The 18,732-nt window shown below is 48.7% G+C and overlaps 2 protein-coding genes and 1 pseudogene across 7 annotated transcripts in view; 1 reads left to right on the plus strand and 2 right to left on the minus strand.

The window, feature by feature from the left end:
• LOC115031955 overlaps nucleotides 1-8,745 on the minus strand; it is a 48,004-nt pseudogene extending 39,259 nt beyond the window's left edge.
• Nucleotides 8,746-9,292: 547 nt separating this feature from the next.
• Anp32a (acidic nuclear phosphoprotein 32 family member A) overlaps nucleotides 9,293-18,732 on the plus strand; it is a 36,591-nt gene continuing 27,151 nt past the window's right edge. For 2 of the 4 annotated variants that reach the window (XM_021171435.2, XM_021171436.2), the window contains exon 1: nucleotides 10,459-10,794. In XM_021171435.2, the coding sequence (XP_021027094.2) occupies nucleotides 10,721-10,794 (74 nt within the window). In that variant the 5' untranslated portion in view covers nucleotides 10,459-10,720. Of the gene's footprint in view, nucleotides 9,507-10,088; nucleotides 10,202-10,458; nucleotides 10,795-18,732 lie in introns of those variants that run through there. The other 2 variants (XM_021171437.2, XM_021171440.2) reach the window with 2 other exon arrangements.
• LOC110301161 lies at nucleotides 9,504-12,332 on the minus strand. 3 transcript variants are annotated; one of them, XM_029481337.1, is made up of 3 exons: nucleotides 11,894-12,332; nucleotides 10,047-10,181; nucleotides 9,504-9,938 (listed from the first exon to the last, which is right to left on the minus strand). In XM_029481337.1, coding segments are annotated over exons 1-3 (471 nt in total). In that variant the 5' UTR covers nucleotides 12,228-12,332; the 3' UTR covers nucleotides 9,504-9,936. The 3 variants fall into 3 exon arrangements, with proteins under 3 accessions (XP_029337197.1, XP_029337198.1, XP_029337196.1); XM_029481338.1 differs by lacking the exon at nucleotides 10,047-10,181; XM_029481336.1 differs by having other exon boundaries at nucleotides 9,504-10,181.

The raw sequence follows: 18,732 nt of genomic DNA on the forward strand, positions 1-18,732 counted from the left end.
ACAGAGTCTCCTTAGGTAGTAACCACCTGTGGGATGACAGGTAAGTGCCATCTTGCTATGGTATTAGATACTCACTCTGCTCTGTTTAAACTGTTGGGTATCTTGATATTTTATATGGGTGTTGAAGATTTGAACTCTGGTCCTGACTGCCCAGCAAGCCAAACCATCCCCTATCTCTTTGCCTGTCATTTCTTGAGCTTCCTTATAACTCTTTATTCAGAGTTCATTGGGATGTATTGTGTGTTTTATGGCACCTTAAACCTCAACTTCAAAGATACATTGTAAGTATAGCATTATTCCAATTCATAGCTGATCTACAAAATCAGAAGTGGATACGTCACTAGGACGGAAAATGTCAAAACCTGTTAGTGAATTAGTGAGAACAGGCTACAGCAATGAATCAAACACAATATGACACACCACTATAGTTTCTGTCTTAGAACTCAGGCCTGTAATCCTAGCTCCATGGGAGGCTGGGGAGGGAAGGTCACAGGTTCCAAGGCTTGCCTGGGCTGCAGAATGAGTTCAGAGATACCCTGGGCTACTTAGAGAGACTGTTTAAAACTGACTAGTACAAGAGAGAGTACTTTGGTGGGTAGCTCAGTAAGACAACACTTGCCTAGCATATGTGAAGCCCTGGGTTCAATCCCAATACACAAAGAAAAAAAAAAACCCACAACAAACAGCTTTGTGTCTGTATCATAGTTTCTCCCCCCACCCTCAGTTTTGTCTTAAATTTATTTGTTTGTTTGTTTAGTGTGTGGGTGCACATGGCTCACGGGTGGAGGCCATAAGACAGCTCTTAGTTCTCCCACCACAAGGCTCCCAGAATCACCTAGCTTGACAGCAAGAACTTTTACCCAGCAAGTTAACTGGCTGACTCCCCAGTTTCTCTCTTGATAGACAGGTGAGTAAGTTGCTGGAATGGCTCTAGGGGACACAGGCTGCTGCGATAGGTTCTACGTCATAATACATGGTTGCCCCGGCCGTTCTGTGGCATCCATCTCCCATGCACTGGTGATCTCAGGCCCTGAAATGGCAGCATCACTGCCGTGTAGACTCTCCTGGTTAGAACTCAATTCCGTGATCCCATCTAGCTGCAAGGGTAGCTGAAAAGCATGGTCAAGCTTCCACTATTCACGAAGAAGAGAAAATGGATGGTTTGGGGTGAGTAATTAGCACTCTGTCATGATTTGTATTCAATCATCCGAGAAGAGCGAATTCCTAACACACGGAGTTCTTGGTTATAGAGAACATTTTGTATTATCAGTAAGCAGGATCGTTCGTGTCACTTCTCTGGAAAGAAGTTATTGGCACCAACAAAGAACATCGTTCATACAATAGTTATGCCACTGTGGTGTCTTGAAAGAAATGTCTCCCATAGGCTCAGGTGTTTGAACACGTGGTCTCCAGCTGGTGGCGCTGTTAGAGAGCCTTAGAGCATGGAGCTTCCCTGAGGAAGTTTGTCACCGAGGGCAGGGTTTGTGAATGGGTAACCTCAGATAACTTCTGTTTCTGGCTGTCTGTTTCCTGGGGGCAGTTGGATGTGATTTCCTTAGCCTCCTGCTTTGGCCCACCTGCAATCGGGCCTTCCCTGCTGTAATGAGCTCTGCCTCTGGAATAGTAAGCTGAAATAAACTTTATCTACAAGTCGATTTGGTCATGGTGTTTTATCACAGCAACCAAAACGAACTAATACAACCACACTTTAACAAATACAAAAATATTGAATTCCTACAACACCTTTTTAAGTTTAAAAAAAAAATCAAATTTATTAAGGTTCTCTGTGTGTGTGTGTGTGTGTGTGTGTGTGTGTGTGTGTTTTCTAGCTGAAGCACAATATATAACTGATCTGAAATGGTGTATGAAGGGGTATATTTCAGCCTTGATATTGATTTATTTTTCAATTGTAGGGGGTCAGGCAAGTACTCTATCACTGATCTATATCCCTAGATTCCTTGAACTCACCCTGAAACCCCAGCAAACTTTGAATTTTTTCTCCTCTTTTCTCAGCCTCCCAAGAAGCCGAGAGTACCGACCTGGAGCACCCAGCTCCAGCTAACATCTATCCATTTCTACAAGCGCAAGCTTGGTTACCTTTTTGCCCACAGGAATATCAGTCTTAATGATGTGTCTGTGGGTTTTGCATTCATTTTGCCATTAACATTTTTTCTGGTTTTCCCACAATGTTCTTTAAGGTGTCTACATCATGCCAGGAGCCCAGGGACCACTTGCCTACTTCTGGACATTTTCACTGTAATGTTCCTATCCTTCAACTTTGATCTGCACCTAAGTCTGAACCCTGCTTAAGGCAGCAGACTGAAACTTATCTATGCCACCCAATATCCACAGGTCTCTGCAGTCAGACATGAAATGCAATAGGTTGATTATTCTTGTCTTTAGATTCCCCTTTAGGAATACGTTCTGTTGCTGATGGTGACTAAGCCCAGCACTCGGGAGGCAGAGGCAGGAGGATCTCTGTGAGTTAGAGGCCAGTCTAGTCTACAAAGCAAGTTCTAGAACAGCCATGGCTCAACATAGAGAAACCCTGTTTTGAAAAACCCAAACAAGCCGGGCGTGGTGGCGCACGCCTTTAATCCCAGCACTCGGGAGGCAGAGGCAGGCGGATTTCTGAGTTCGAGGCCAGCCTGGTCTACAAAGTGAGTGCCAGGACAGCCAGGGCTACACAGAGAAACCCTGTCTCGAAAAACCAAAAAAAAAAAAAAAAAAAAAAAAAACCCAAACAGGCAGAGGCAGGTGGATTTCTGAGTTCGAGGCCAGCCTGGTCTACAAAGTGAGTTCCAGGACAGAGAAATCCTGTCTCGAAAAACCAAAAAAAAAAAAAAAAAAAAAAAAAAAAAAAAAAAAAAAAAAAACAAAAAAAACCAAAAAAAAAAAAAAAAAAAAAAAAAAAAAAGAAAGAAAGAAAGAAAGAAACCCCCAATGACAAAAAAGATCAACTATCTGGACTGGACTGGAGATGGTTTCTTGCAAAGTCTTAAGGCTCTTGTAGGCTCTACCTTCAAAAAGACTCCCTGCCGATGCCTGAGCTGTATTGTTTATTCTGAGGTAGGAAAAGGGCTAAAAGAGCATTAGGATTTCGGATGTTAACTCTGCTTCAGGTCGATGCTAAACATGTAATGAAATCCCTTTTCCAGTAAGTGCAGCAAACAGAGAAACAGGGATCCGTGAGTTATATGTATCCTAACCTTCCACACAGGCTGGGGAGGTGGAGGCAGGATGATCTGAACTTCAAGGTCATGTCAGCGACTCAGTGAGTGAACAAGGCCAGCCTGTTCTGCGTGACCCTCCCGACCTTTACTCTGGAGACAGGGCATTCCTTTTTTGTTTGGTTTCCTTTAGCCGTTATGAAAGTGCCTGGGCAGCAGATCCCCGTGTTGGGCCCGCATCTCGTCCCACACGTTTCCCAGTCATGCATGCTCTTCTGCTTCAGCTAACAGCAGCGCTGCGCCACACTGATCTAGACACAAAGATTCCATCCTGCCGAGTGAAATGTATTTGTCACCCCTGCTAAATTTTCCTTAACTAAGTCCAAGTGCAAGTAGCAGGATCCTGAAACACAAGAGGTGTGTAAGTGGCGTTCGGATCAATCAGCCAGTCTAGCAGAGAATAGGTGTCCTTCTGCTGGGTGGGAATCCTCAAAGTCCTAACAGGGTCATCTTACCGGGTCATATGCAAATGATTTCAGCACTTTTCTATTGGGGTTGGTGAGACTGCTCAGTGGGCAGAATTGCCACCAGGTTTAATGACCTGAGTTCCATCCCCGGGAGCCATACGATAGAGGGCGAGAACTCACTCTTTTGGGCTGCCCTCTGATATCCACACACAAAAGTATACACTTTAAAAGACTAAAAAACCCCCAAAAACTTTATATTCAAGTTACAATCATCTAGAGTGTCCAGAGAAGGCTTAAGGCACTTGCAATATTCTTCGGGGATGGCCCAACATTTCAAATGAAAATATAGTACAAGTTTATTAATTTATCTGAGTGCATTCAGCAGACTTCTAATTCCAGGGGACGAGTGCAGGGTGCAACTTTGAATATTTGCCAGTTTGAATGTGAGTTGCTATTAGAGAGCAGAGTTCCAATGAGGCAGACACGCCTCGGAAGCTAACGAAGAGCAAATAAAAATGTGCTAGAAGGCTCTTAGAATAGTTTATTTGCATCCCCATATTAATATATCCCATTTTAATATTGAGACAAGGTTTGGAACTCACTATGTATACCAGGCCAGCCTCAAACTCAGAAATCTGCCTCTTCAGTGTTGGAATTAAAGGTGTGCACCACACCTGTCTCTTAATGTATTTTAACAATTTTCCTATAGAGGTGAGCTTCAACTCCATATTGATTAAAAAATAAATACTCAAAATTAGTTGATATTACTATATTCTTTTTGGTTTCTCCTGACAGGATATCTCTGTGTAGCCCTGGCTGGCCTGGGACTCACTTTGTAGACCAGGCTGGCCTCAAACACTGACTTTCTCATGTCTCCCAAGTGAGATTAAAGGCCATTTTTTCTATATTCTTTAGTTAATTGCCTTTAGTTAATTATTGTTAATTGACTTCATATTCCATTGTCTTTTTTCATATTTATTTTACACATATGAATGGGTACTCTGTGTCTAGGAATTAGATGGTTGTGGGTCACCTGTGAGTGCTGGGGATGGAACCCAATAAATGCTCTTAACCACTTGGCCATCTCTCCATTCCCTCCATTGACTTTTTGCTATTGTTTTGTTGAATGTTTCGTGTAGCCCAGGCTAGCCACAAACTCACTAGGCAGCAAAGAATGACCCTGAACTTCTGACCCTCTTGCTCATACCTTTTGAGTACTGGGACTGTAGGTATGCATCACTTTGTCCACTTTCCTTCTAAGATTTATTTATATAGGTGTTTTGTCTGCATATATGTATGGGCATCACATGTGCCTGGTACCCTCAGAAATGAGGACAGGGCATCAGATCCCCTGTAACTGGAGTTACAGGTGGTTGTCAGCTGCCATATAGGAGTTGGCCACTTAATTCAGGTTCTATGCAAGAACAGCAGTTGCTCTAAGCTGTTGAGCCATGTCTCCTGTCTTACTTTTTTTATAGTCATATTTTATTTTTAAAAATTTCAGAGCTGGGCAGTGGTGGCGCACGCCTTTAATCCCAGCACTTGGGAGGCAGAGGCACGTGGATTTCTGAGTTCAAGGCCAGACTGGTCTACAGAGTTCCAGGACAGAGAAACCCTGTCTCGAAAAACCAAAAAAAAAAAAAAAAAAAAAAAAAAAAAAAAAAAAAAAAAAAAAAAAGCCAGGGGGCTGGAGAGATGGCTCAGCAGTTAAGAGCACTGACTGCTCTTCTGAAGGTCCTGAGTTCAAATCCCAGCAACCACATGGTGGCTCACAACCATCCATAATGAGATCAGATGCCCTCTTCTAGAGTGTCTGAAGACAGCTATAGTGTGCTTACATATAATAAAGAAATAAATCTTTTTTAAAAATTCATTTGTATGGGTGTTTTAAATGGATGTTTGTGTACCATGTGTGTTCCTGATGCCCTTGGAGGCTAGAAGGCACCAGATCCCCTGGAACTGGAGTTCTAGACAGTTGTAACTGCCATGTGGGTGCTGGGAACTGAACCCAAATCCCCTGGAAGAGAAGCCAGAGTTCTCCATTGCTGAGCCATTTCTCCAGCCCAACTTAACTTTTAATATAGAGATCTTGGGTAGGTCAATCTACTCCTACTTCCATGCTGGACCAACAGGGATAGGCTATCATGCCTGACTTACTGAAAGTTTTACCCAATATCCCAGGCTGCCTCAAACTCATTGCTATTATAGGCAGGAGTCACCATGTTATATATATTTTAAGTGACCTGTAGTAACTATTTTTGGTTAGTACTTTTTCTCTATGACCAACTCAGTAACAAGATAACTATTCAATCATTAAAGCATTAAAAAAAAAAAAAAAAGGCACCCAGGCTAGCCAGATGGCTCAGTGGGTAAAGGTGCCAAGTTTGATGACCTGATTTCAATCTCTGGGCTCCACAAGGTAGAAGGGCTGACTCCTGAAAGTTGTTCTTTGGTCTTCAGACATGTGAAGTAGCACATGTCCCCAGCAACACACAAAAATGTAATATACACTTAAAAGATAATCTAATGCTTCATTAAGCAATAGAAAACTACAAGTAACTTTTTAGAATTTGGACTTCAAAATTCCTTTGCTATTCAAATCAAAATGCAGACATCCTCACATTGTTACCATGGGTTTCAAAAGAATAATCTACATTTCTAAAAGCTATTTATATGTAAGGACAGAAGAGCACACAGGCAAGCTGGAGCCTTTCCATGTCATTGTCTCTGGGATCCAGGCAGCCAAGCTCCAGGGTAAGCGGAAGAGGGTTATGGCTAGGTTCCAGTCTAGATGCTTCAAGCTGGAGAAGGACGGAGTTCAACTGTGCACACGTTAGCTTGACTAATAAAAACCAGAAGGCCAGCATCTTCAAAGACTGAACAAAGGACCCCTCGAGTTAAAACAGCAGCAACGATGTGGGTATTTCTAAAGCAGGACTTCTCACCATGTTGGATATGGTTGACATGGCTCAGCAGCTAAGAGCACTTGCTGCACTCACAGAGGACATGAGTACCTGTCCCAGCACCTCTGTGTCCATTCACAAGTTCCTGGAACTCCAGCTCTAGAAGAACCCAGCGTTCTGGGCTAGCTTCCTTGGGCAGCTGCACTTATGTGAGCGGGCGCGTGCACACACACAACACATAAATAAAAATAAAACCTTCAAGACACATGGAGGCTAAGGACACCCACTGCTCTTATCTTTGAGAACAGGCTGCTCATTAGTTTGGGGTAGTTCTTGGTAGCCTTTGAAGGTGCCCTTCTTACTTGAAGCCCACTCCTTTCTGGGGAGGCTCAAAACTTGATTTGCATCTCATTAATTCCCAGCAGGAATCAAACACTGCTACAGACTGCCTATTCCTCCCCCCCCACCCCCTTAGATTTATTTCAGGCAGGGTTTCTCTGTGTAGTCATGGGGGTCCTGGTCCTGGAGCTCACTCTGTAGACCAGGCTGGCCTCGAACTCAGAAATCCACCTGCCCACCACTGCCCAGCATCAGACTGCCTATTCCTAGAAGCCTGTTGTAGTTTCAGTCTGTAATGAGGAACCGCACCTGTTCCAGGTCTATATAAAAATTCTCCCAAGAGAGGTTGGGCTTTTCTTACTACTTTCCTGAAATACAGATCAACTGGGAGCAGTACCTACCACTAAAATACACAATAAAAATGTAATTTAATAACCCTGTAAATAATAATTACACACATTCATATATATATATATGTGTGTGGTTCAGCTTCTATACTGACATCGAGTGAAAGCCATCTTTCAGTTTTGTGACACTAAATGCAAAAGCTGTTCTTCAAAATTTGTAAAAGTAAGATGCTCCAAAATGAAGTGATATCTAACACTTTCAGTGACCAGGTCACTTTTTTTTTTTTTTCTATTCTAATTAGTCTCTAACACTCTGGTTTCTCTTCATATGAAACTTCCACCTCTTCACAATTCTGTTTTCTTCTGTCCCTGTCACTTGAGCTCTTGGCTTCTTAGCAGAGGAGGTAGAATGGACACCTCCTTGCTCCAATGTGTTTTGAGAGTTATTTCTTGGAAAGGACTCTCTCACAACACTGCTGATAGCAGGTCCTCAACTTCAGTGTTTAAGAAGCAAGTGAACATTTACCATCCAAAAGAATACGAACTTCAAGACTCCTGCTATAATAGATTTTGTACACTACACTTCTTAAAATATTTGTAATGAAAAGCTATTATTGCTTTAAAATCCTTATCCAGAAACATGAGCTGACACATTGGCAAGAGATAATTTGGAGTTCTTTGTGTTTTTAAAAGGAAACAATACAACTGAAACATTCCAGTTACACAGCCTTTGTAAAAATTAACAAAAATCTAAGGATAAGAAATGTTAAATGAACAACGTAAAGAAATTACATATTTACCCAGATGAAATGGTTTTATTTTGTACTTCCAGCTACTTAGAATAAACATTTATCAGCTTTCAAATCCATTGTTTGATCTAAAAGAACTAACTAAATAAAATACTTAGTTCTAATGTCTCAAAAAAAGATAGAATTACTTTGGGGGTGTTTGCAGAAGAGTGTAGATGAAGACACATAGGAAAAGACACTATGATAAATTTGTGTGGATAAAATTAAACATGTATCCCGTAATTTGTTCACAGCCAGACATCCACATAGTACCACGAGGTCCGAGGGCTGCCCATAAGAAGCTGGTAACCCAGTGGGAACCAGGGCTGTAAAGGTTTCTTAAAAACGTAACGTGGTCGAACAAAAACAAAACCCAAAGCAACTGGAAGACCTGGCTTAAGTGCCCCAGTTAGCGACTCTTTGGCAATGCAGATCCAACCAGACGATTGGAATGAAACGTGCAACGCTCTCTCTCAAAAAAAAAAAAAAAACCCTATAAAGCCCGTCAATTATGTTCGGCTCTGAGAATCGGCAGTTCCCAGCACCTTCCTTTTCCACTTTTAAATATTTTATACAGTTCTCCATCTGCGGCCTTTCCATTCATTAATTGCCCTACACAAGATCCCCCCCGATGACTCTCGGGGAATTGCTTCTTTTAAGGCAGGACATCAGATTGCCAAGCCTCTGGGGTCGAGATCGCGCCCTCACTCCTCTGGAGGTGGGAGCGTCATGCACTTAAAGACTTGATTATTTAATTGCGGAGATGGGAGCAGACCGGTCGGAGGGGTTGTGCCAAGTGGGCACCCCGGTGTGTGTGTGTGTGTGTGTGTGTGTGTGGTGGGATTTGTCCTTCGTGCGCTCCAAGAATGCGCGCCCTCCTTGGGCCTGCCTTGTGCCCGCGCGCCCCAGGCCTCGTCCGCCCGCCCAGCACCCAGAGGATGCCCCCGCAAGGACCCCGCCCCTCCCGTGTCCACGCACCTGCGGCCCCGCCCCCGGCCACGAACCTTCAGGTCCACGCACCTGCCCTGCCTTCCCTCCCGCCCCCAGCGCGCAACCACCAAGGTGCAGCCGCGCTCCTCTTCGGCGGCCCGGGTATCTAAAGGGGTCCGTCTCCGGCACCACAGCCAAATGGCTGAGCCTCCCTGGCCCGCTGCGCAGGACGCCCATTGGACCCTGCCCCCCGCCGCCACCACGACTATTGGCTGGCGCCCGAAGCCTCGTCATTCGATTGGCTCTTGATGCCGCCGCTCCACGCAAGGAGCCGCAGGTCCCGCCTCTACGGCGATCAGGTTAGTGTGCGCCGCGGGTGCTGGGGGCTCGAGAACCGAGCGGAGCTGGTTGAGCCTTCAAAGTCCTAAAACGCGCGGCCGTGGGTTCGGGGTTTATTGATTGAATTCCGCTGGCGCAGGATCCTCTGCAGAAAGAGAGAGCGCGAGAGATGGAGATGGACAAACGGATTTATTTAGAGCTGCGGAACAGGACGCCCTCTGATGTGAGCATTTGCCAAAAATATCTCTGTCGGTCCATTCTCCTACTTTGTGTTATGTGTGCGTGTGTGTTTTGGGGGGAAGGCACTTTTTTATGGAGGGGGGCTCCGGGGAGGTGTGGGGTTTGGGGTCTGACTGCAAATGAATTGCAAGGTTGGATGGCGGGGGTGGGGGGATTGCAATGCCACCGGAGCATGTTTCGTCCGCCGTCGCTGCTGCCCTTGGTGTGTGACTGACTACCTGTGCGTGTGCTCCCGCGTGTGCGGGTATGGGTGCGAGGGTGTGCGTGCGAGTGTGCACCCAGCGGGGGGCCGGCGGGGCGCACGCGTTTGGGTCGGAGGGAAGGCGGCAATCTCACCCTCGTCCGAGCTCTCAGCTCCCACGACTTGCATCTGGATGGAAAAGATGATCGAGGGGAGGAGAAGATGGGCTGCCTCCTGGATTAAACAACAAAAAGGGGGTGTTATATTTTAGAAGCGTAACCCCCTTTCCGCCCCCTCCCGCGCCTGCCCCCTCCCTTTGCCGTCTCTTTCGCTCGCTCGCACACAATAAGTTTTGGGCTTCGCGAGTCCGGTATAGTTTCTGATCAATGTAGCCCGAGGCCCCCGGGGAGAGCGCGTGGGGACCCGACTGCTGCGGAGTTGGGAGATGGCTCGAGTTTAAAGCGCGTCTTCGTTTCTCTGCGGGGATGAGGCGAGAGGTGGGGAGCCATATTTGTAACTTTGTCGTGTTCGTGAACGCGCCCTTTCTCTCCCTCCCTCCCTTTCTCTGTCTGCCTTCCTTCTCCTTTCTCTCTCACTCTTTGCACCCCACCTTTGGGCCAGATGCTGTCTTTTCTCCCTTCTTCCTCGCGGAAAGGGAGGGGGGTACCTTAGGTTAAGGGGGAGGGATTGTGAAGTGTGCAAATGCTCAGATAATCCTCGCGCCTCCCCAACCACGAGCGTCGCTAATGTAAGTTGCCCGGAGGCTGCGTCCCGTTCTGGCCCCCGGCTCCCTCCCCAGATGCCAGCCTTGGCACCCTGACGCCTCATCGGCAGCAGACACCCCACCTTCCCGGTTCCTGCTTCTCCTGGGGTGGGCTCCCTGGCAGCCATTCGGCGCTTGGTTAATAAATGGGCACGAGAAACTTTATCAGAACCCGAGCTGCCCAGAGCTAGTGCCGCTGTGGGGACCGACCCAGTCTACATTCTTGCGGGCACGGCAGGCACGCAGCTCTGGGATGGGCAGATCGTCTGGCCGTAGCCGTTATGGATTGGGCAGCGGCGGGAGTATGGCAGGAGGAAACTTACAGCGGTGGGAACAGGGAGGCTGGGCGCGAGCCCACTGCAAGGGGAAGTGAGGGTGGGTGGGTGACTCGAAAGCTACTGTTTATTTTTGTCTCCCTCTCGTTTTCACGCACTCGTCTGGAGTTGACCCATTCGAGAGACCTTAGGGTCTGCGGTGGAAACCCTAGCCAACTTCCCCTCTAGGCTCGGTCGTAGGGAGCAGGGGTTCGCGGGCGGGAAAGATCTCGGGTCTAGCCTGAGGGTCTGGGGCTCGGGCGAGTTGGGGGCTCGCATAGCACGTTGTGCTGACCTGTCGCCCCTCCAGCCACTTGGCCCCTTGAATCCTGACAAAGGCAGGCCTCATTTCCTCTTTTCTCCTAATTCCTCCTTCTAAACCTGAGTAAGACTTTTGAAAACAAGCTCCTTTCTGCCGTCCGCCCATCCTCACGCAGCTGTGCACTGGAGACGTGCTACAGCCTTATGGCGCGCAGGGCGGAAGGAGGGGGCACCCCTAGCACCAGGACTTGCCGCGGGGGCTGCCTGGTTCGCCCGGTGGCGTCCCGACCCATCCAGGGTGCCCGATCCCGGGGGTGGAAGGGACTGGGTGTGGTGCTGGGGGGAGGGGGCCGAACGAGACTTCCCGCGTACTTTCCGGGAAGACCCCTAATATGTAGTTGGGGGGCTTCAGGGTCGCGGCGAGTAGGTGCGCAGCAGCGCAGGACCCGACCGAGCGGTCCACTGTACTAGCTGACCCGGAGCGAAACGGAAAGCGGGTCGAACCGGCTCTTTAAACTTCCCCGAGTGTGTGCGCTGGGGGAGGGGCGGGCGCTCTGGGCTGGGCGCGATTTCTCACGCTTCGCCCCCTCGCCGTGAGTCCGCTGCCCACTCGCCGGCCTCCGGGCTTATGGCGGGGTGGGGCGCGCGGGTGGCGGGGGAGGGGGCACTTGCTGCGCTTGGGGGAGGGGAGGGCAGAAAGCTCTCGAAAGAGGGACAAAAGGGGTGGGGGAGGAGGAACTGGCTTTTTGTTGTTGTTTTGCTGGGTTTTTGGTTTTTTCAAATAAACGTTTTTGGAAAACAGATCGTTCCGGGGAACCTCCCTCCCAGAGTCCCCCCCCCCACGCACCCACCTTCTGCAACCTCTCTCCCAAGTCGCATTTCGGGGACTGGTGGCCGCGACGCCGCCGTACTAGGACGAGCAGCCATGTTTCCCGGGGCGCCGGAGGCCCACCCCTCCCCCATGGCGACCGCGGACCGGGATCCGCGGAGACCGTGGCGCCCAGCGGTGGGGGCCTGAGAGCACACAGGCACACTCGAACCTCGGCGGCGCGGGCCTGAGGATCTGGTCTGGAGAGGGCGCGGCGTGCCGGGGACCCTCGACCTCCTAGGATCTACGGGCCCGTCTGCTCTCGCCATTTGCACTACTAGGCCATTGGGAGACCTAGCCCCAGGGTGCCCTGGCATTCTTGGGGTGCAGGGTCAACAGTCCCGGCTGTGTGCCGGTGGCTCGCCAGTCGGGCGCCGAGCTGCCATTTTGTCACCGTGGCGTTGTCGCGCTTGGTGGGGGGGGTGGTGGTGAAGCTTGCGCCATCGCCCCGACGGCCGCCCTCTAGCGAGGTGGCTGCTGGAGGAGCTGGCCCCTGGGACACCCCCACCCCATTTTCGCATTCGGCCTTATAGGGACTCCCACCCAGGGTCCAAGGATCCCGAAGCTGTAGTAGCCCCGAAAAGGTGACGGTCTACCTTATCCAGCGGCCCCTGCCCCCGCCCCAACTCCCTGCCCCCCGTTCGGCTTTCCGCCGTGGCTCCTGCTGCGCTCGGCACGTAGTGAAAGGTGGCCTTGAAGGCGAAACGATCGCGCTGGTGTTTGCGCCTTCAGCGGAAATGATTGGGTGGTGTATGGGGGTGGGGGTGAAACTAGAGGGCGGGAGGGCCCCAGGCCCTTTAATCTGGTGGCCCTCTGTAATGCCGAGGGCGTCAGCCTTCTACCCCGGAGGGACGAGTTGTTGGATGCGCTGGGGAAACGCCCTCCGGGGCTGGGCTCTCTAGAAAGGTTGGTCGAGTTTCAGGTGGGTGTCGCAGCACTCTGCAGGCTGAGGGAGCTCTCTCGCTCTTTATCCAGTCCCTCACCCCGCGCCCCCCCCCCCGCGCCCCATTTTTGTTTTGGCGGGGAAGGTAGGTAACTACATAGTAAACGCTACCTTAAACCGAAAGAGAAATAGGATTTTTCTTTAAAATAAAAAAAAAAAAAGTAAACTGTCCTTTTGTACTGCCTTCAGACTCGGGCAGTTTGTTTCCAATGCTGGCCCCGATGTGGGACTCAAAAGCGTGTGCTAGGCACATCGAAGGCTGTAGGCTGGTGTCTGCGTGTAGAGACTAACTTCCATGGAAGTGTCGGGCAAAGACTGCCATCGGAGCCGGAGTCTACTTTGACCTCTGGAATGCGTTGCATTTTTTTCCCGTCCAGGTTGACTTACTGCCTAATTGGGTTCGGGAGAGTGGCCTGGCGGTTTGCTCCGATTTATGCAAGCCAAGCGGGGATTGGGGGCAGAGAACTGAATGTGGCCTTGGTGTGGGGTGATCAGTTGACTTTTGTGACTGGCAGCTGCCGAGGCTTGTTTTGGATCTGAAGGTTCCATGGTGAGGCTGGCTTCTGAAGCCACACAGACCTCGGCTTGAGTTCACCAGCTACAAGGAGGTAGGATCCTGCCAACCTGTGGTCTGGGATAGATTACCTTAGTCTACATCCAACGTTTTGTACATGTGTCCTGTAAGACTGGACAGTTCTGTTTTTATCAATAAGTCACTATTGGCTTGAGTTGGCCCTTCGCAGGTGCTTGATATAGTCGCAGATACTGGGGAGTGGGGAGGAATAATTTAGGGCCCCTTGGAGGTTTAAAATAACAACTCCAGCAATAATAGCAGATGCTCACAGAACTCCTTACTGTGTCTGGCATGTTGCTAAGTGGATTACAGACATCAGTTAATTTAGCCTCACAAGGGCACTATGTTAAGTACTGTTGTTATTCTTATACTAAATGCAAGGAAATTGAGTCAGAGCTCCAGATCACCGCTGGTCGGTGCAGAACTGGGATTCTAACTCCGTTAGACTCAGCCTCTGTACTGCCCTGAAGCACCACGGGAAAGGACTTTTTCTCCTCCAGTCTTGGAGTGAGGCCACCTATTAGCAAGAGGGTGGGTTTGGGCTTGTTGGTGTTGAGGGCACAGAAACAAAGCAGAGCTTCCTGGTGGAGCGTTAGGTGAAACAGACAAGTGGGGTGGGTAGGCATTTTAAGGGGGGAGCCTTACCCTGGTTTCGAATATTCAGTATACACTGTTACACGTTTCCGGTAATGAGAATACAAGCAGGAGCCATTCTTAGTGGTTATTTGGGTGTCTTATATAAGTAGTTTTTTCATTAGTCTTTTCTGTAGAAAGAAAAACAATCTCAGGATAGGATAGACAGGACCTTAGTGTTGGGATGTAGCAATGCTAGTAATACTGCCTGGAGCCACTCACCTAACCCTGCCTGAAGTTCCTCAAAGATAGCCAACCTCTCTGTTCTGTGGATGGATACTCAGAGTCGCCCGCCCAAGGTAGTCTGTGGACAGGAGAGAATGCAGGTTCTGTAGTTGACCAAGGCCCATACATGACCTATATTACCAGATCATCCAGGGAACCGGTAAAATGCAAATTTCTGGGCTCCACTCCCCTGGGTGTGGGCTTAGTACCAGGTCACCTCGGTTTGCTCTTTATGCTGCTGAGTTGAAACAGTTTGTATGTCTTGTCTAACCACTAAGAGATTTGTGAATCTGGAGGAGAGCCTTTGAATAATCCTCCTCCCTACAAATCTCACTGGTCGAGTTAACAAAGTTGTATTAACGAAAAAAAAATTGTACTTATTTTGAACTTGATCAATAAAAGAACTAGAGGGAGGTGTGTATCCTTTTGTTATAAAAGCACCTGTGTTGTGCTCTCAATTTTGCTTCTTGAAGTTTACTACCTGGAAAGTTAGTTCTCTTTGTTTAGCAGGCAGGGGAGGTCCCTGGGGTCCTGTGCTTTGTTCTTTTAGGAATGTGGCAAGTCCTACATTTGATGGTGCACTGTGAATTTTCCAAGACCTTCTGAATATGCGATTAAACAACTTTGATCCGCATAGAAATGGGCTCCCGTTCACAGGCCTCCATAAGAATTTGCTCTCATTCCTGGCTCCCTATGGAGCAGTCCTCTCTTGTCTCCGAGGTAGAGAGGAGGAAATTTAAGTCCAGGGCTACTGAAGTTTGCAAAGCTGCTTGCTGTATGCCTAGTGACTGGTGAGGGTCAGGACATATCATCACCACAGTCCCCAGGTCACCCTGGCACCTCAGTCCCAGGCCTGCTGCTGGGGGGGGGGGGCGCGAAGGGGGAGAGACACAGGACAGCCCACAGCAAAGCAGAAATGGCTCTGGGTTCAAAACCTTTGTCTAATGCTTCTTAATGCTTGAGCCACTAAGCAGAAGTGTGTGGAACGTGAAGTTCCCGACAGCAGTGTCAGACCCTGTCCCCTCCCTGGGCTGGGGCCACATTAGCAGCCTCTCAAGGTGACTTACTTGGGACTGGTGCAGTTAGGCATCTTCCGTGCAGTGCAGCACTGTGGGAGAGGTGCCTGACTCAGTACTAACTCACCACTCTGAAGAGCCAGGCAGGAGCTGTCTGCCAGCTGTCTGCTCTCCTCTCCTCGCTCCCTTCTATGTCGGAGCCGAGGGCTTGTTGCTGAGTGGCTGTGGTGGGAGTCTGATGGAATGAACTTGGCCCAGCATTCTGGCCTGAATTCTGACCTGAGAGAAGCAGCTCATTGCTATGGTGTCTAAAAGGGTGTTTTCCTTGGAGCATCCCCTTTTAGGCTGTGTCTCTTGGGACCTACTCTCTATCGGTGCTCAGCACCTGCTTCCCATAGACAGGTAAGAAGAAAAACATGAACCAGACTTGAGTCTTTTTTTTTTTTAAAGGTTTATTTATTTATTACATGTAAATACACTGTAGCTTTCTTCAGACACTCCAGAAGAGGGCGTCAGATCTTCTTACGGATGGTTGTGAGCCACTATGTGGTTGCTGGGATTTGAACTCAGGACCTTTGGAAGAGCAGTCGAGTGCTCTTACCTGCTAAGCCATCTCACCAGCCCCGAGTCTTTTTTTTAACATTGATTTTTTTTTTAAATTTTAGATATTTATTTTTATTTTATGTATATGAGTACACTGTCACTGTCTTCAGACACACCAGAAGAGGGCATCAGACCCCCATTACAGATGATTGTGAGCCACTATGTGGTTGCTGGGAATTGAACTCAGGACCTCTGGAAGAGCAGTCCGTGCTCTTAACCTCTGAGCCATCTCTCCAGCCCCTGACTTGAGTCTTATATTACATTGGCAGATAATTATACAACAAATACTGAGTTAAAGAGAGGGCTCCTGCCTGGACCGGAGGTAGTCAGTCAGAACATTTCAGTGATAGAATTGGTTGAAGCCATGTGAGCAAAACACCCATGGCCTCAACACGTCCACTTCCAGACCTGGAAACTGCCTCCTAGTGTAGAACCACGTGTCCCGGTGACACCGGTATCTTTCTTCACGCCCTGTCCTCTGCGGTGCTCTACAGCACCTTCCGGGAGGTCCCCTCAAACTGATCTTGTTTTTACACTGTGCTGTGCAACTCCCCTCACCCTGACACGCCCAGTCTACCATTTTCTTTACCAAGCTGGCTCCAGGCAGCAGGTCTAAAGGATGACCCTGCTTGATCACTTACTTACTCTGGCTTGGAATGCAGTCCCTGCCTTTCTCCCAGAGGTATTTGCATTTTGAGAGTCTGGTTTAGTGAGGAAATTATTGAGAACCATTAAAGACTTGGACACTCTTCTCAGCTTGGTCATTAACTTGAGTTGGACAAGTTGTTCAACTTCTCTACTTGTGGTCTAAACTGGAGTGGGAGGGGGGTCGGGCTGGGGTTGTAGTGACGGTTATGGTAACACAATTACTAGAGTTCTTATCTAGAACATACGGAGCCCTAGGTTCTGTTTTCTGTACTTTCTGTAAGCCAGATGTAATGCCAGCACTTCCTGCAATCCCAGCACCCCAGGGGTGGAGGAGGGAGAAGTTGAAGGTCATTCTCGGCTCCATATCAAGTTCAAGGTTAGCCTGTGCTACATGTGACCCCGTCCAAATAAATAACCCGAGGGTGCTGAATTCAAGCCCAGGGGTGTTCAGACTTTTTGAACCTACTAGTAACAGGATTCACACCGTTGCTCAGCACATGCATATTATTTTTTAAAAACGTGAACACTTTTGATTCATTGAAAAATATGATAGCTCAGACTCATAAGTTGATTTCACTCTATTACCGTTTGGGAAATATTAAAGGTTGGAGATTAAGCTTCCTTCCACGGTTTTGCCATTTGGTGTGGGGCTGGAGCTTGCCCTCCCGAGCCTTGTGTAGTGTGTGCAGCAACACATCAGGGCTTTTCCCAATTTCACAATTTTATGGCAGCTCACTGCTGGGTCCTCTGGTCTCCAGCTGCTCTCTGGTCTACCCCAGACAACTTCATGGTAAAAGTAGTCATTAGCTTAAGTGTGTATCCTCCATGGTGCCTGCAGTTATTGGCTAGGCCAGTTCTCCTTGCTACCGTGTCCCCTAGCTCCTCCTGCTGTGCACTATGAAGAACACCCGCACTTTCTTTTACTGAGTCAGAGCGTTTTAGCGAGGGGTGCCTGGTACGTGCCTGTCTGTCACTCCCAGTCGTGGCGAGTTGCCTCACAGTGTGGACTGGGGTCTCCAAAGTGAGGCTGTCATAGCACCCACCAACAGTCTCAGGCACCAGATGCATCACTGCCGATGTGCTAGGGTGTGCGAGCTGGCAGGCGCTTAAAAAGAGAAAGTGAGGCTCGTGAGGTGGCTCAGTGGTAAAACACTTGCCATGTGGCCTTGACCTGAGTTCAGATCCTCAAAACCCACATAAAAGCTGGAGGTGCGACATGGGCATCTGGAATCCGGGGCTCCAGACAAGAGCCTAGGCAAACTCCGGAAGTTTGCTGTGGGCAACAGAAAATCAACAGGGCCTGTCTCAAACAAGGAGGAATCGAAGGACCAGCACCTGTTGTTGCACGTGTATACACACACACACACACACACACACACCGGCTGACATTAAAGTGGTACTTGTTTCTGTAGGAAAGGAGGTTAGAATCTGGAGATGGCATGCAGGTGCCACTGTCTGTTCGGGATCAGCTGCAGCACTACAGAGCAGCCCAGCCCTTGGCTCTGCACTGCCTTCCCACCACTGTTTCTGTAGAGGTCGATGCCTATCCACTCTCTCCACTGCCCTCTCTGGAAGCTCCCTTTTCACTGCACATCTGCTGCTTCAGGCATTCTCTCAGATCGCCTCTGCAGTCCGTGTGTGTGTGTGTGTGTGTGTGTGTGTGTGTGTGTGTGTGTGTGCGCGTGTGCATTTGCATGAGTGCCATGCTCCTAGAGGTCAAAGGCAGTTTGGGGGAGTTAGTTCTCTCCTTTCACCATGTGAGTTTGGGGAATCAAACAGAGTTGGTAGCAGGCAGAGTTCATTTACCTGTTGAGGCATCTCTCCCCAACTCCACTGCTTCACTGGTTCTCTTTCTATATAGATTCTTTTTGAGCTGAGGATGCTTCTCTGGCTTTAGAGCACTGGTCCTGGACAGGGGAAGCAATTTGGCAACTGAGACAGGAGGATCACAAAGTTAGCCAGGGCTCTACAATAGGAACCTTGCCTCAAACAAAACAAAAAGACCAGACCCCCTTGATTGAGCCGGATCCCTCCATAGCTGCTGCCTCCTGTCTTTTAGATTATTGTAACTGGGTTTACCCTCTAAACCCTCTGTCTCCTCTAAGTAGCTTTGATTTTTGGATATGGCTCTGGGAATCCTTCAGCTCTTGCATGAGTCCTGAGGTATTTGGAGTCCTAGA

This window comes from Mus caroli, chromosome 9 (genome assembly GCF_900094665.2).
Source record: "Mus caroli chromosome 9, CAROLI_EIJ_v1.1, whole genome shotgun sequence".
Taxonomy (NCBI): Eukaryota; Metazoa; Chordata; class Mammalia; order Rodentia; family Muridae; genus Mus; species Mus caroli.